At 42.6% G+C, this 18,053-nt stretch overlaps 1 protein-coding gene across 4 annotated transcripts in view; it reads right to left on the bottom strand.

Annotated features, from left to right (window-relative positions):
* Nucleotides 1–18,053, bottom strand: part of LOC117461989 (receptor-type tyrosine-protein phosphatase mu-like) — a 190,459-nt gene that overhangs the window by 55,520 nt on the left and 116,886 nt on the right. For all 4 annotated transcript variants that reach the window (XM_071206434.1, XM_071206433.1, XM_034104007.2 and 1 more), the window contains 5 exons: nt 11,453–11,726; nt 8,863–8,899; nt 8,054–8,128; nt 6,250–6,385; nt 4,930–4,959 (listed from right to left, as the gene is read on the bottom strand). In XM_071206434.1, coding sequence (XP_071062535.1) covers nt 4,930–4,959; nt 6,250–6,385; nt 8,054–8,128; nt 8,863–8,899; nt 11,453–11,726 — 552 coding nt within the window. The remainder of the gene's footprint in view (nt 1–4,929; nt 4,960–6,249; nt 6,386–8,053; nt 8,129–8,862; nt 8,900–11,452; nt 11,727–18,053) is intronic.

Here is an 18,053-nt window from a genome sequence, read left to right as displayed (position 1 = left end):
AATTGCCTGTCTCTGAATCCCATTACACATATATACACACATATATATATATATATATATAAATAGTTAAGTAAGTAGCAAGAGTGCCAAAGTGTAACAGATAGACACTTTGTAAATGACAATTCATTTTAAAACGTATGCACTGAAACTCAATCACTCCAAGCATGAGATCCCTTCGCCCTGCTCGAGCTGCTCTTCCCCTCCTCATCAACATGCAGAGCTCGTAGGTGCAAAAATCTGCAAAGCTTGTACCAATTAATGTGATTCTTGCTGCATGTTCGGCTTGTAGGCATAATGTAGGTGTTTGCCCTGAGCACATTGTGTTATACATGGTGCGTTTAGTAGGCCTCTCATGAATGATGATTTACACGTCTGTGTTTCCGGTAAAAAAGGAAGCCATTTTTTCTATTCTCGATATATCACTGCATGAGTTCAGTGAGTAACAGCAGCTAGTGGCATGCAGGTTTGTTTACCATCAGACCCACTCAATGAAATGTATGCACTCATCACACCATCAGGGATTTAGGATATGAATGACCACCTGCCAGATGGATACGGACTGGTCTGTCCTGAACAAAATCCCTTCCTCTGAGCTGATTCAATAAAACGGCAGGCAGAAACCTCAAAACATAACACCAATATTTATAGACTAAATTCATGAGTAGATATGTTGTGGAAACATGGCTTCAAATTTGTATAATATATCTATCAATGTAATCAAACTTTCTTTTCCGTCAGGCATGGTACATTAAAAACAAGACCCTGTAACTGGTGTGTAAGGGCCTTTCACGTGATCATTTGAAAATCAACGGAGTAAATAATGTACCAATTAGACACAGAGCAACAACATTCTGAAGTAAATGCAACTCAATAAATCAGTCTAACATCGGTCGTCCCATTTTTAAAGAGCTTTAAATAGAGTTTTAGCTTGTTGTTTAGCTATCCAGCGCCCAACTTCATGGTTTCTGTTTTTTTTTTTTCAGCCTCAACAGGCAGCTGTAAAAGCTATACAAATCCACAGTACACCTTCTCTGCACCAAACAGCAGATACACAAACCACCTGCTCACCAAGTAAAGCATTTAGCATCTATAGATCCAGTCATTTCACTCAGAAAGCGGTAGGGACCAAAAACAGAACAAAAACAGATGGGTTATTGGACTTACTTTGCCAGGTGGCCAACAACACGACAACAAATGAATAATAATGTTGCTCCATAACTGCCAGATCGATGACATGCCAATCCTCAAACTTCTATTTTGGCCACCACTGCCCAAATGTGACTTTTAAGAGAGGGATAACTTTAAATCCTATTTGAACAGATTAATAAAGTCTTGGTTAATAGAAGACATCTACACAGTCAGATCACATACCTGAGGTTTAAGGAGCACGTGACAAGCCTGACCAATCAGTCACAGAGTGATACAGTAAGTGTGCTCGTATTTAACATGCCTGCTTGATGGATGAATCGAACTCTCTCAGGAATAAAAACCCAATCGCATCCCTTGCCCGTGCTATTGATCCCCCTCCTGTCCCCAGCAGCAGGAGACGGGCGGCCGGTACACGGACACCTGATTAAAGAACGATCATATATTTGATCACACATGTAACTGCATCTCTAATGAGCGCTCTGACTGATGTTGTGTTGCGAGCTAGCCCCCGCAGCCACCTCTGGCAAAGTACCCAAAGTGCATATTTTGGCGACTGCAGGATGTTCTCATGCCTTTAAAAGACTTTGATGAATGCAGAAGAGCATTCATGGGGTTCATCAATCATAGAGCTGTTGTAATCTCATGAAGGCTGTCAGCAGAACTGCAGATAAGCAATCTTAAGAAAATCTTAATTTGGTCATATAAACTTTGGAAGTTGTAAGTGTTAATAATTAGTCTTCTAGTGCCCGAAAGAAGTAACAATATCATTATAATGACTTAACTTTAAGCAACACTTTGGTGGGAACCTTTCTAACTCGGCCTTAACACCTCGAGGTGCAAATCTTCCTTCCAATTAGCCAGCATGCTCTTGTGGCTTCAAATGAATGCTACTAGGGCTGCACGATATTGCAAAAAACTGACATTGCGATTCCCCCCCCCCGTGCGATATATATTGCGATATGAAAACATACAGGAATTGAAGAAAAGACAGTTTTTTTTGTCCGCAAACCATCCTTTCTTGAACTTTAATGCGATACAATTGGTATTTTTTAAACTATATTTAACCGGATGAAGGATTTTAGTCACGGACGTCTGGATCAGAGTTATCAGAGCAACAAGCTGAGCTAGCTCGGTTAGCAGCGCCGAACTGCCCTGGAGAAACACATGAAACTACTTTATTCAGTGTTCTTACCTTTAATCTCCGGGTCCGTTTGCTTTGGAGGTTTGATTGTGATTGGTGGTTTGCTGTGCATGCAGAGCCAGCATGTCACTCACTCAAGTACCCCTGACAAGAGAGCCGCGCAAGTTTTCCTTTTGTAGCAAGCAGCAAAATAATTGTAACATGACGTGTTTGAGTTAATTTGCCTTTTTTTAAATCGCACGTCCACGCGATGTGAATATCACGCATGCGCATATCACGATTATCGTCACGGCACATCGTGCAGCCCTAAATGCTACTGCACATAGACAGATATAAAGAAAACATGTGAGGATGGGGGGTTGTTGTATTGAAATGGACATCCTTGCTCACTGCAGTATCATTTTCAACGTCAATTTCTCACGATGTACATCAATATTTACTGTTAATTACCTCGTAGAGAAATAATTGGTGATGCAGGCCTAGCGATGAACATCCAGATGTATTTAGCTGAAAAGTGTTGTATTACACTCTTAATTTACAGAGGTGAAAATAACACATGACATAATTATAATTTCTCCTGAAACCATTTGTTTGCAGTGCGCCAAATATCCAGTCTACAATTAACAGCACCATTAGAGGACGAGGGGAACAACAGTTGATCAAGACGTCATTGAATTTGTTATCAACTGCTATACAACACCTCCGAGCCACTCATAAATTAATTGTTCAAATAGGCCTCTTGCATGTAAATATGTTTTGATTTTACATCACAGCAGTTGTGCCGAAGGAAACATTGCTGGTTACAGAGATCCAGAAGTCTTAGGTAATTTATTTATTTCCAATTTCTCAAAGCCGTGTTTTTAATTATCCATTATTATTCGCTGCAGTCATGGCACATTTTCAAATGGAAATCATTACAGCTTATATTACTGTATATTATGTTGATATCCTGTCAGCTTTTGGAGCGGAGTCACAACATTCGCAACCCCTCGAATTCATTTTGACGGGAGAATGCGGGGAAACGTCGACGTTGTGCTGTTCATGTCACATACATTCATTTTTGAAGGGACCCATTTTGGCTTAAGCGTTCGAATGCATCCTGTAACGTGTTAGCAGCCAAATATCCAATTTGGCTAACCTAAGACCTGTCAATCAAAGCAAACGCGCCTCCAGACAAATCCGTCGAAGGCATTACAGTATGTCCTTCAAATGGAGGAATCATTTTCCAAATAATTACTAAAACACATGTTTGAAAACTAGCTTTATCTCTCCATCTTCTTGTGAAAAATAATGCATTGACTTGTTATTGTAGAAACCATCATCTCTTTATGCAAATATGTGTACCCATATGCTGTTAAAAAAATAAATCCCCAAAAACTGATATTTTGATTGTTTCACTGACAACCTCATCTCTTCCTGCTTAACTCGGCCAAGGTGCGCGCTTAGCTTTGATGACACCACTTCTCCAAAGTCACCGGGGCTTTCCATCCAATGCAGCTGTGATCCAAGATGAGTGACACGCGGAGTATTCAGAGTAGTATTATCTCCAGGTGTATTCTGAGATCTTCTTTGATGTGAGGCAGCCTCCATTCACTGCTCTGATCACAGCCATCTCAAGACAGATTAGTCGGCATCCATCACAAAGAGCGTACGAGGGGAGCCTGTGAGCTAAAGCAGTGAAGCCAGAGCCGCAGAATAAGCTTCTTTACCATTCAGAGGTGTGCCTCGGAACCATGTGTCCTATTAAGAGCGAGTATAGGAGCGCTACGGCTATTGTCTTAGGATGTTGGAGACGTCTATATAGAAGGTTATCCTGGGATCCGGGGAAATGTATTTTCAGCTAAAGACACAACTCCACCCTCACCATAGAATTGATGGGATGGACGTGCAATAACCCAAAAACATGCTCAAGGAAATAAAACTAAAAAGCACGAGATGTTTTCATGATGAAAGATGGAGTAGGGAACGACTTCACATTGTCACATGCATGGAGCCACATTGGTAGGATCAACACGTTCGCTCATGCTTACATTTTCGCCTTAAAAAAAACCGATAAACATGGCCAATCCTAGACTGATTTACTGCATTTCTGAGTGTATACACAAGTGTGCAAAGAGAGGATTTGGACAAGCTTATTGAGGCACTAAACCATAGATTCACTGTGATAAGCACTTCAAAAACTCTTACTTTGACAAGTCAACAGAGATGAAATCATCGGAGGCCAATGAAAAATTCACACTCAGTAAAAATGCAGCAGCTCCTGCATTGATTTCCCCGCCTTTGAAGACATGAGTTGGGCAGCCGTACAATCATTAAGGCAGTGTAGTTCATCGCTGTTGATGAGCAAACTCCTTAAAGTCGAACAGACATTATGTTTGCAGTATTTTCAGTGGCAGGTTAATGCTGTGGGGGTGTAGCTGCGTCTGCGTGCTTTCGTCAGAAGTCGTGCCAATGTGACATACGGTATGATGTGATACGCTCATCGCGGAGGTGGCGTCCTCCGTTCCTCCAGCAGAGATTACAGTGAGGTCTCTGTAATGGCTCTGAGCAGGAGGAGGATGACATGGCTCTTTGCATGCATGGGAAACAGCGTGAGGGTGAGAAGCATGGCACTAACATTACACAAAGTGGTTACTTACAGGTAGTAAGTGTAGGAGTGATAGGTTCTTCTGCCGAGTGGGGTGGTGGTAGGATTTAAGCAGTGGAGGAGGGGAGGGGATGGAATGAAAAGGAAAGAAAAAGTAAAAATATATTAATGTTTGAAAAAAGAGTAGAAATGAACAAAATCAGATATGGTGGCATACGTGGAGGTACACTAGTGAACATGAGGGCAAAGGTGATCGCTTGGAGTCATGTCATGCTTTGTTGGGTGGGGGGGGGGGGGGGGGGGCTCAGTAAAATACGATCAGAACTCTAATTATATTGATATTATTGATATGTGATGGGAAAACAAGAGCGGCCACGCTGTCGGTAAAACTCCTCTTTTGTGAACACATCATTTTATACATCTATAAGGAATTACCATATCTGACCTCCCAGGTTGAAACTTAATGAGTGCTTTGAATGTCTAAACACAACTCCGATTCCCTGCTGGCAACAGTGAATTACACGAAATGCAACCAATGAAGTCATCTCCATCTCTGGTTTGATTAAGGCTAATTGAAAACAATTCCAATACAGAGTGCTGCTTTTCACACCCACCCACTGATCGCTGTGCTATACGCAGAAGATGGAGGATATTACATTACCGTCAAAAATAAACACGGTACATGGTGATTGTATTAGTACACATCTATGCCTCCCCACTCTACTTCACTGCTGTTTACTATTTAATTCAACACACGCTATCCAACTCCAACGGAAAGTACAGTAAATTAAAGTTAATGCAAACTAAGTTTTTTCTTTTTTCCTCGCCTAACTAGAGCAATCTTTGCAGAACCTGACGGTGTTATCTCAAGCTTTGCTGTGGACAAAGGGGGTTGATATTTGCTGAGCTTGAGCTCCCCTGATGGCTGGGATATGTACTGAGGACCTCTCTCCAGTCTGGGGTCCAGGCTAATGTAAACGTAGCCTTCAGCTATGTGGCCATTCTCTTTCTTTTGAGCCTTTTCATCATATTTTCTTTCTCATCTCCTCCCCGCCTCCCTCCAAACCACAGGCCTCAACACATTATTTCCTATTCCCATCCCAATGTCATTGAAGCGCTGCACATTTGTTTGAGGGTGCCGTGGAAACGGATTAATTTTTCATGGCACACTGTATCTCATGGCTGTAAACAGCCTTAATGGGGCGTATCAACATGATCAAATTAATTATTTACCACAACACTGACAATACTACCATTTGAGGGAGAAATATACAAAATGATGAAACCGAAACTACTTATTTTTCTGCGAGTTAGTTCAAGCTCTTCCAGAAATGTGAAATAGTATTTCAACAAGTACAAAGGAAAGGCTTACCTTTTCTTCATGAGTAGTACCACTCCTAAGAAGATGATGACGAAGAGGAGGATGCCGGCGATGACTCCGGCGATCTTCACCGTGTGGTCCGTTTGCTTCTCCGGCTCCACAGCGTCAGGTTTGTGCGTGGCGGCTCCTGAAAAACATCACAATGCCAGAAATATCAAACCGAGCAATTAATCGGGCAGACTATGAAACAGATCCAATCATTATTTCTTTTGTTCTACACCAACCAAACGGGAGAGTGCATATCCATACTTTTAGCATTTCAAATCAAATCAGGTTTTATTTATATAGCACATTTTTAAAACGATTTTCGGTCGAGCCAAAGTGCAGTACATATAATAATTACCTTACAGTAAGGACACCGCAAAATATCAGTATGAGAAAACGACACCCGCATTTCCTCATTGATTCGACTGTGTGTAGGAGAGAGGTGGATTCATCAATACTCTGATATTCTGTGGCATTCTGTGGACCATAAATATCAATACACATGTATTGGCTCAGAGTAGTGTTTGTTTCTAAAAGTAAGTGACTCCCTATTGTCCTGAAGACTCCACCTTCTGCTCCGTCCTCAGTGGACGTCTGCGCTCTGAGGATCAAGCTGCACTGCGAGAGATAAGTGCGCATCATCTTTACCCTTGGTTAATCATGTTTGGGGCAAACGGTTGCTGGGCTACACAACATGTAGGAGATAATACCCAAGAAGATAAAAAAGCCTGAAATAACCAACACATTAAATATCAGCTTGGGAGGAGATAGCCAACAACGGGAGACGCAAAGAGAGAGAGGGGAGCGTCTTGTTTTAACACCGTATGCTCCCTGCGAAGTGATAAGAAGCACTTGGAGGAAAACAACGTCCCTGGAATGACAACTGTCCACCTGAACAACACCATTATTCCCTGTCACTGGGGGTACATTCAGAATGATGAATGGTTATGTCAGACCAATCTGTTAGAGCGGGTTTACTCTCAGCGTCGCCCGTTTTCTCTCGCTATCAAAAAGGTAAATATCTATCCCGGGCTGGCTGTGACATATTGTTCTCGCACTGGTGTGCTCCTATCAACAGCCAGGCCTTTTATTTAGATACAACTTTTTAAAGCAGAGAGGTGGAGGATTTTCAAGACAGGTGACATATTAACAATTATGTCTGGACAGACGGAGAACATTTTATCTAAATATACTGTTACAGGCTAATCTTACAGAAATGCTGTCCGGGACAAATCCCCATTAGAGATGCGAGTGCTGTATGTTCGCTGCCACAAGTCAACACTCTTCCATTCTAGCCTGCAGATTACTTTTTCTTTTTTACACACAACGAAGAGAAACTGAGCAGAATTTTAATAGGCGCGACACTCTTGAAAACTCTCCGGAGCTTTATGACATGCACTTCAGCGTCTTTTTGTGTGTTTACAGTTGTCGCGACTGCAGCAAACAACACCTACCAGCACTTAATTTCCCAAAAATAATGAGAAATATTCATGAAAGGGGATTAACTCCTGTCAGAAAGCTCCAACACCGACACATCAAATACAAAAACCACACCTCAAACAGGTCTTTCATGTCCAGTAATGCTGAGGAGATGAAGGTAGAAGACAATGTCTTTATTTTAATCACTGTGTTTATTGTCCTGCTATCTGCATAGAATCAATCACACGCGTGCAATATGCCACTTGTTTGTTTTCCTGTTGAAGGAATCATCAGGATGGCTGCCTCATTAAACACGTAGTGGGTCAAACCAAGTTGTGGACAGAATAATTGAGATGCTCAGAGAATGTTTTTGGAAAGCAGCGGGTCTGACCTGTTAGTTGGCTGTCCCCGGCTGCCGGGGCGATGCGGACGTACGGCGTTGTGAGCTGAGTCACAAGTATGGCGGCTGAGTCGAGTCAGTGGATCCAGGAGAGCATGCAGTAGAGAGAGACAGAGACAAAGAGACAGGCCACACTGACGCTGAAAAACAGCCACACCAACATTTCCCTTCATCATGCAACATCACAATATTAGAAGGCATTTCACAATTTACTTTGCCATGTTAGCAAAAGCAATTTCCCACATATCTCTCCGGGCCATACGCAGTGCATTAACACGTGTCCCTTCAGGTGAGAAATTACCTTTATATGATTCTGCTACCTCGGTTACCTCCGTGTCATTTCATTTAAACTATTGAGCCATGTAGAGATATCTGGAGCTCCACGTGAAATCCATAGTGGAGGTGCAAAATATACAAGATTGTCAGAGCATGTGACGGGATCTCTCACATGGGGCTCCCTCCGGCCTTATCAATTCTGCTCCTGGATCAATGGTGCTTAGACTTCATTGGCTGTAATGTGTGGAGCAGGACGTACAGGCAGCATAGCTACGTACCTACAGACCTCACTGGGCACATAGGCTGTCTCCGAGTCATGGAAAAAAACATCTACTTGGTCAATATATTGATGTGAAGACTCGCATTTTTAGTCTTTTTAAGACATTTGTAAAGGGTAACACATTAAACATCACCAATAAACCTAATGAGGTGTGCGAGATGTGACTGTCGGTTCATATAAAGTGCATGTTAATTGTGTTCGTTCTCAGAAATCATGCGCACAGGATGTTAAGCTCTATCCCTACCTTTGGTGGCTACTCGAACGCAGTCGATTTTCGTCTCCTGTGCAAATAAGACAAATGAAAGAGGGGGGGGAAAGAGATGCAGAGTTTAATGACACACACTTGCAACAACACCTTTCTAAGAAGACACGGGTTACAACAAAACAGCTCGGTCAGTTCCACGCCGTCCCCTATCATCTGTTGAGCTCAATGACTGTGACGCAAAACGCAGCTAGGCGAGAGGGCCTACAGCACAGATTAGTGGTGCTGAGCTGCTGATTTGTCAGCCAACAGCGATCCGTCGGCAGCCCGCGGATCAAGGTGGTCAGCCACTGTGGAGAAACCAGAGCCCTGTGACAAGCGACACCGACCCAGCATGCGGCGCTCCAAAACGACACGTCGGGGAGCCTTGCTGAATATGTAATGGAGGTTGAGCTCTCACAACAGCCTTCAACAACACACAGAAAAAAAGGAAACGCGGCTCTCGCTGCTGGCAGGGAAGTTTGTTGTCAACAACGGTCTGTTGAACAGGAAAAAGGACGCAGACAGGAACGGAAAGGGAATGAGTACAACACAAAAGACATGAGAGATGTGGCCCTGGATTTGACCCAGCCAAGCTGTCCAATGAGCAGTGAGCACACATGGGAGGGACAGCATTTAGAGGCCATGAGAGGCATGATGAAGACGATCCTCGGTGCGTGTGTATTCACACTGCTGCCGCTTTTCAGCCGTCAGATGGTGCTTTTGTTTAAAGCAACATTAGAAGTTATATTAGATTTGTATTTGAATAGAACACAACAACTATACATGGATGGCACTCACCTTCTCTAAGTGCTAATTAGTCTAAGAGGACCAACACTCTAACATGGTTAGACATCAATTAAAGCTTGCAGTATATGACGGTAATGGCTTCATGAAGGAGAGTGCTTGGCCAGTGTAAAACAAAGCATTGAATGTGGACATTTCACAGAAACAGAGCTTTCTGCCGTGTCAACGAGGGGCTCGTCCATTCTGTGTGTGCGAGGAAGAGCACTATCAGCCTCTTCACATCGCTCACCAGTTCAACCTGGAAAGTTTCAGGCCGCCGGTGCTTCTCTCTCAAGAGCAAACTCGCTAATTGGATTCAGCCCGGCCTCACGTTACTTCTATTGCCTTTCTTAAAAGACGTGACGGTGTTTCTCAAGGAGGCTGTTTATGGTGATTCTAATTCAGGACCGTAATCGCTTGGGCTCTTGAAGTTGCCATTGCGCTGTCGGCTGTGTCTCCGCGGAGGGAGGGCTCCTCCGAGGGCCACTCGAAGACAGAGGCTGCGACCTGTGAGATCGGTAACCCCGTTGTCGTTTCCTGCCTTCCACACTTAACTACCGCGGGGACAACTGCCTCTCCTAAATGCTATTGATCAAAGGCTCGTCTGGTATGCGGCATACAGCTCCATAGGCAGAGGCAGGAGGACGGGGCCACGGTAATGGAGGCAGAGCGCATGTCAACGCACACAGCTCTGTATTCAATGCTTGACCCTGCTGCAGCTTATTAAGAGTGGAGACAGTGCTGTTGGTACAGCCCACCGGAGGACTGACACATCTATCAGAGGCCAAATGCAATTGTGCTGCTGTGTGCATGTGTCTGCCTCTTTGTAGAGTCAGGGACTTCTCTACTCAGCCCCTTTCAGGAGCCCAGTCCATCAATCTGACAGCCGTTCAGTCTCCTTAACCCACCATAGTATTTAGCATTGTTTTGTGTATACTTTAAAGTGGATATGCAAAGGATTTAAAAAGAAAAGGCGATGTTTGACTAGGCAGAAGGTTAGAGTCAGTCCTCTTTAAGACACTAGAAAACAATACTACTTTCAATTCTGTGGCATTTGTTTATTCTGATGTTAGTGCTTGAGGTTTATTAAATTAAGTAAACAAATTAGACGTTTCTCGACTATGCTAATCCAATCGTCAAGTTGCAGAGGTATATTATATGCCTATTAGCACGGTACCGTAAGAGACGCTGCCAACAATAAACTGTCAACCCGGGAATTCAACACTCAGCATGTAAAGTGTTATTTTTCGACCTCGGTTTGTCGTCTTTGCAATTATATTTTCTTTTATAACAAGCAGTGGAAGAATTATTTATATACCTGTACATTTATAAATGTACTAATTGTAACTTACTTAAGTCCTAAATTATTTAAACATAATGTGTTTACAGGCTCAAAATGTATTCCTTATAGAGAGTAGAATAATTTATGTGTCATATAACTGGATAATTGATAAATAACACAAATGCAGATTTTTATGGGCCAAAGGGATTCTGCTTGTTTACACCACTCAATCATTTAAACTGATCATATCTTGCTTTTTAAAATATTTAAATGCCAAATAAATGTAGTAAAGTAACATTTACAATATTCCCCTTTAAAATGTAGTCGAGTAGAAGTACAATGCATCAGAAAATGGAAATAATAAAGTCAGGTATTGCAGTTAGATTCTTGGTTAGCCTCCTTTCTACCACTAGTTGTAAAGAAAACAGAATGGTCAGGCTGTACTTTTGAATACAGTCCTATTTAGAAACACGTGCCTCTTCAACTGAACTGCATGAATACAATACATGTTTTCGAAGCACCCACCCCGTTGGCAGTGCTGACAGCCTGGTAGTAGATACTGTAGCTCTTCTGAGGCAGCAGAGCGGCGTTCCAGTAGCCGTTGTAGGTCTTGTTGTCCCCCACAGTGAAGGGCTGGGGCGAGTGGATGCCGCCGGCGGGGAACTGAGCGGTGAAGTAGTACTGGGAGTTTAGGAGCGTGGCGTTCTGGAAGTGAATGGGAACTGGGTAGCAGCGCAGGATTTCCGCGGTGCCTCGTGCTCTGCGTGGACGTTCCTCCTCCACCACCACCTGGTACGCACTGCAAACAGGAGAAACGGAATTAAAAGACTCCAATGGGCCAGACAAGGGTTTCAAGAACGCTGCTGGCAATGCAGGCGTACTTTTTTGGTTTGTCAGGAAGGATTACAAAGTGTTACATGGTTCCTTTATGACATTAACGCATGTTGCTGAGCTCCAAATCTCTAGAAACATATGTATTTAAACGTGAGATATTTGACAGATAATGACTTTCTCGTCTAGTCATTTCAGATTTGCATTTCAAAGATTGACATTTTGAGACTTTTATGTGAACAATACTGTTTGTTGTATGCCAGTTAAAAGACTAGTTTCTAGCTTTTTGATTAGCTCACGCATGGCTATACACGAGTAGTTATAGATAGAGTAAGTGCATGAAAACCAATAGAATCCCAAGGATATACCCTTAAAAATACAGTGCAGGATAAATTAGCAGTGACACCGGACCGGGCCTGACATTATTTGCATTTCCATTATTCAACAACTGAAAAGGTTAACGGCTCCTTCCATTTCCTCTCCCTCCGTGCCTTGTGTTCAACTCGATCAAAACTGCAGCCCTCGGTGCCTCTGACAGAGATGACATTGTCTCTGAACCGGCCACTTAGCTGGAGGGGAGACTGACTGTCTTATACACTTTCATGTTAGTATGCATCTCGCATCCACCTGTTAAATCTATTGAGTCGCTGTGAGAGACAAAGAGTCTGTTTACAGCTGCCACGCAGGATAACCAGCCATGATTGGGAACCAGTGTTCCATTTCAAAAGGGAGTCATGCAAACAACAAGTTATTATTACAGAAGGCGGAGCAAAGTTAAACGGCTCACTGAGTTAGTCAATGAAAAATGTGTGAATGAATAAAAATGAATACCGTACTTTTCGGACGATAAGCCGCGACTTTTTTCCTCATTTTTCTTTGTACAGCTAACGGCCACTAGGGAACCTCCTAAATCTATGGATTTTACAGGTGACAATTAACCACCTTTAACTCTATGGGCTCTATGACCGGTCCGCGCCCGCCACCTTTAAGCCGCGGGCTCCAGCAGGAAAAGCTGGAGGCCGGAAAAGAGTAGGTAGCGCGCCAAAGTAAAAGTGGAACCGAGAGACAGAACGAGAGCAAGACAGACGGACAATTTAGCTGCTGCGGCTTATATGCAGGTGCGCTTTGTAGTCCGGAAAGTACGGTACTATGATGTGACGTTCACATTGTTCTCTGGTTTTGAAAGCTGAATCCTGATTTTTGTGTATATTTAATTGTCATGATATATTTACAAATAAAAAGATAATGAATAAGTAATAAGCATATTGTTGAATTGAATTTCTTCATTTAAAGTTACCATGTGGATCTTTCGACCATTAGCCATTTTTGACATGAAAGCGCAAAGACGCGGGTTTTCAAAGTCTGGCGGCTCCGCACACGAGGAAGAAAATGCCTTCAAAATGTTTGTAAGACCACAAGGACCCATTTCTGTATCTGTATAAATTCGTTTTTAAAAAGGGCTATGCACTTGTACTTAAAAATAGTTTTCCAATTACTTGTCTATTTTGCAAACGGACTTTTCAATCATTGCGATTCATATTTTTCTAATCATTCCTTTCATTGCCATACAGTATAAAAAGTAACAATGGGTCGGGTTTGGCAGGATGTAGAGCTTCGATGACCCTGTACCTTTTCCAACATTATTAGAAACAACAAAGAGAAGAAGAAATGTGCACTGTCGTGGCTGTTCTCTTAAGCTGCGTAGTCACAGTACAAACAGCCCTGGAGATGATCAATTGTTCCCCGCGGTGGGTACTGGATGATTAAGTGTCCCCTTGTGTGTACAGCATGTGCTCTTTAACCCTATAGTTTATCATAAGGTGCTTGCAGTGTCATTAGAAAAATCCCCCTTTGCTCTGGGTGGGTGTGTCCCAATTCCTCAGAGCTCTCCTATTTAGTGCCGGGAAGGGATGTGATGAAATATTTAATCCTGCCGAGAGTCTGCAGGAGAAATCAGCCCTTAATTACTGTCTCCTATTGAGAGCAGAGGTCAAAGGGCAGGAGCTGGCGGTACGTGGGAGCCCCTTAAGTAGCTGCAGAGCGCCAGAGAAATCAGTGAGGAGGCCTCAGCCAAAACACTAGATCTGATGTGGGCAATGGTGAAGGTCTTTCGAGTGATATCGGCTGTCAATCATAGAGCTGTACCAATCAGGTTTTACAGATACACTTTTAAGGGTCCTAAGAAAGAGGCTCTACTGTATGTTTTTTATTCAGTGACGCCGTATTGAAACGATAGCCCAATGTTCTGTGTTTGCGTTGTTGTAGCATTGCACACTTACCAATAGCTTGCACATATTGGTATTTTATATTCCAAATCAATCTGCAGATAGTGAAACTGAAACAAGAGCTGGTTCCCTCCTGGGGGGCTTCTAAGGATATGATGATGTGGCTGTGCCATGACTTAATGAAAGACACAGTGTGAATGGTTCTGCTTTTCCTCGGGCACAATACCAAGTGCCATAGGCTATGAGGCTCCAAGGGGTAAGAAGTGTAATGTGGAAATCTACACCACTGCTTCTCTTTCACAGAATATTTACTGCGGCAGGAAACTAAAGACTAGCACACAATGAATTTGCAATTTAATAACAATGTTCGGTTGAACTTTGTAAGTGATTGCGACAATAACACCACAAGGCACCTTTTAGAAGCAAATTGCTGTATGCAAGCACACTTACTTTTTTTGGTTTTTATTTTTTTGTTGTTGTTTTATTGCCTGTCCTTGTTTGTCTACCCTTCCCCAAATGTAAAGCGTCTTTGGGTTCGAGAAAAGCGCTATAAAAATACAATTTATTATTATTATTACTTGCACTGTGTTTGAAAATCATAATAGTTTCACCTCAATTGCTTAGAACATGTAAAGTGAATTTAAAATGCAATTATCTCCTTTTTTTTTTCTTTTTCTCGTGATTACTGCCGTCATGTTAATGTGCCATTGAGCAGATGACACCTTGTCACCTCATGCTGAGTTCACAATCTACATTATGAGTCATTTTGACAGACCAGAGTCATTTAGTCATTGTCCTGATTTAGTGTGACATGAATGAGCAACGAAAACACAACACATGAGCACCAATAGCTTGATATCAAGAACAAAATAAATACTTTGAAGCTGTCGTTTCATTTGATCCGATAGCAAATAGACAATCACACGATCTGGTGGTAGAAGTACTTGGATCGTTTATAGAAATAAGTAGCAATACCTCAGTGTATATACATACTTCAATATAAGTAAAGGTATAATATTATGCTCCATTTCAGTTTTATACTTTACTTTTCTCATACTGCCTCCCAGTCTGCTCTGACTAGCTGGCTGGCTCTGTTGTGATTGGTCAACCGCTTAGAGATGTCCCGCCCCTAAGTTTATCACATACAATTTGTTGGAGTGCTAGCCAATAAAAGCGAGACTGTTACATAATGATGTCATAATGTTAGGGAAGCAAACAAATTAGTCTTATTTTGGCGGTTCAGGCGTGGGGGGGGGGGGAATTCACTGCAGACCATTTGCATTCACACAAACGTATATAAACTTACTACAGGAAAGGGCAACCCAAAAAAGCATAATAGGGCCCCTTTAATTTCCATAAATATGCCCGAAATACAAGATGTGTTAGCACTGCTCTGAGGCTAATCCACAGTGTTGCTAGACACGTGATGAACAGGTTCAGCCCAATGCTAGGTACTGGTAACAGCCCACTAAACCTTTAGTTCACAGATTAAAAGAAAAACCCCAGGAGAGGAAACCCACCGCTCACACACGCCTCTGTGAAAGGTGCAGAATTGTATTTAATTCAAAAATGGCTGAAATCCTCAACCTCTCTCCGCGATCAGAAGATGGAAAGACAAAGGGAGGAGAGAGGAATGAAGAGTGTGCGAGCAGAATGGTACAAGGTGTCTGCCAGAGGGCTTGCAGGGAAGACCTGTATTCCTGCAGAAGCGGTGCAACCTGAGCTGACACCAATTAGGGCTCCTCCAGCCTCGCTGCCCAATAGATTGCAGCTCTGCCGCCATGTGACGCCAACCAATTATGCCGGATTGACTCGGAATCGACTGGATTGTGACCTGAAACTCAGATTTATTTTTCACGAGGGCTGATAGGGGAGAACTGCGGGCTGTTTGAGTCGATGAGGGAAGGGGTATGGGGAGCATTTCAATCACTGTCCCTCTCTCTAATGCTAATCGGTTGGCTCTATATGCCTACATGTCTGATTTAAGAGCGGTTGTAAGTAACACACTTCTCCTGACCCAGCATCCTTCTTCCATGAGTCTGCCTTCTTTATATTTCCCTGGTGTCCATAAAGCTATAAAGCAAACAAATTAGAAAATGCAATAGATTACGTTTGCCATTAAAGTCGTAAAAAGCAACGAGTTGTGTCACGTTAAGGCACAGCTATTAGCGTTTGCCATGCCGTGATCAAAGAAAGTTAGTGCTTATTTTAAGACTGTAGAAAATCACTTAACTGATTTCAGGCCATGGTTGGGCACAGATAATCTGATGCTACAGGGTACAAACTACAGAGGAACTCGGTTTCCTCAATATAATACTTTCAACGCCAGAAGCGGCTGTATTTTGCTGTTTATGTATATGTGTTAAAGCTTTCCCAAGGCAAAGGTTATGTCAGAATAAGAGAGAAGGGCTGATTTAGTGGTTTGAACGATAAGGAAAGCATCTCAAATCAGTTATTTCTTCAGAAGCATGTGCATATTTATTTTGATGCCATGGAGGAGGCGAATTTCTCTGACGAGGGGCCATTGCAAACATTAGTTAAACACGACATGACTGATAGACACTTCACTAATCCTCTTAAAGGAACAGTGTCCCCTCTGGTAAAAATTGTCCCCGGCTGCGTGTGTCGTCCCCGGAGATTAGAGAGCCAAATCCAAGTTGGAAATGTTATACCGATTAGCAATTATACGAAAAAAATGAAGAATCGACTTCCTCCCTCAGCAGTGACAACGTCTGCCTAGAAATATGATTTGACTTCAGCATGACTGCGGGATGATGAAGTGAAACGGACATTTGTCGTCTGTTACGTCTTGATTTTTTTATGAGCTACCGCTATCGTGTGATCTTGCAGTGAGTTCCCCTTCCTGTATTACAGCAAAACATCTGCTGCTCGAAACTCAAATGTCTGGAGCTCTATTACCTCGCAAACCCAATCAGTGTGCAAGATTGCGTTATCAAATCAAGCCTCATGCTGCTTTGCTCTGTGGCGCTGCAGATCAGTGTTCTCCCTCGTCAAATCACTACTTCTTATGGGCTTTAAAACTGATTTCATAAAGTGTTCAATTTCAAAATGAGCCTCCCACCACTCTAGAAAACTGATGGCTCCTCTTGAAACATGGCAGCACAACATTATATCTAACTATGGTGTGGAATTGTATTGTTTGTCAAAATGCTCAAAAGATCATCTATGTTTTAGAGTTTTTAGACTTATGGGACTCTTTCCAGGATTCTAGCTCAAGAACCTATTTGGAAAACATCTCGTTATATGCGTCTAAAACGTCGCAGTCATGCTTTTTTCAAACCTCCAATCCAAAAGAAGATTACATATGTTGTAATTTTTGGAGCTGTGGAAATTCAGGAGGCCAACATATTATCATTTTTGGCCTCACAGCAGATCCCAACAGACTTGCCACACTCCTCTGAATGAAAGCTACTTTATAGTCACCTTAAATGTTCAAAGGAAAAAACCTTCACCAGCCTGCTCGTATCTCGTCTTAGGCCTGCATCATAGTCTCTCCCGTTTGCTGCCCTCCACCACCTCTTTTCTTTTGCAATTCATATTTTATCCAGACATCAGGCGCGCACATGAAGGCGGCATACCGACCTTTGTGTCCTGCGAGATTTAAGACAGAGGGAGGAGGTGTGGAAAAAAAACCGTGTACCTGAAAACCCCTAAAGTTTAGACGTGGGGAGGCTCTGTGATCAAAGCGCGCCTACATTCGTTTTGAGTTGTTTTTTTGCCATGTGCTGAACCTCCACTAATGAATGGTTAGATTTTTGTAATGGATCATCTTGAGAGATTCATAAAACATATATGATGCTCAAAATAAATTTATCAAAACACGTTATTTTCTCTTTATATCATAAAAAACGAGCTCTGTCACTGAAACAGTTAACCCTTAGATGCACGAGTGACTGGACCCTACACTCTTCCATAAGTGGGTCAAAAAGGACCCGTATTAGAATAATATGTGTTTTTGGAGGGCGACTGTGGCTGCGAGGGAGTGCGGTCGTCTTTCAACCAGAAGGATGTGGGTTCGATCCCCAGCCCATGCAGTCAACATGTCGATG

The sequence above is a fragment of the Pseudochaenichthys georgianus genome, chromosome 17, assembly GCF_902827115.2.
Source record: "Pseudochaenichthys georgianus chromosome 17, fPseGeo1.2, whole genome shotgun sequence".
In the NCBI taxonomy this organism is placed as follows: Eukaryota; Metazoa; Chordata; class Actinopteri; order Perciformes; family Channichthyidae; genus Pseudochaenichthys; species Pseudochaenichthys georgianus.
This window is presented reverse-complemented; position numbering and strand designations above follow the sequence as displayed.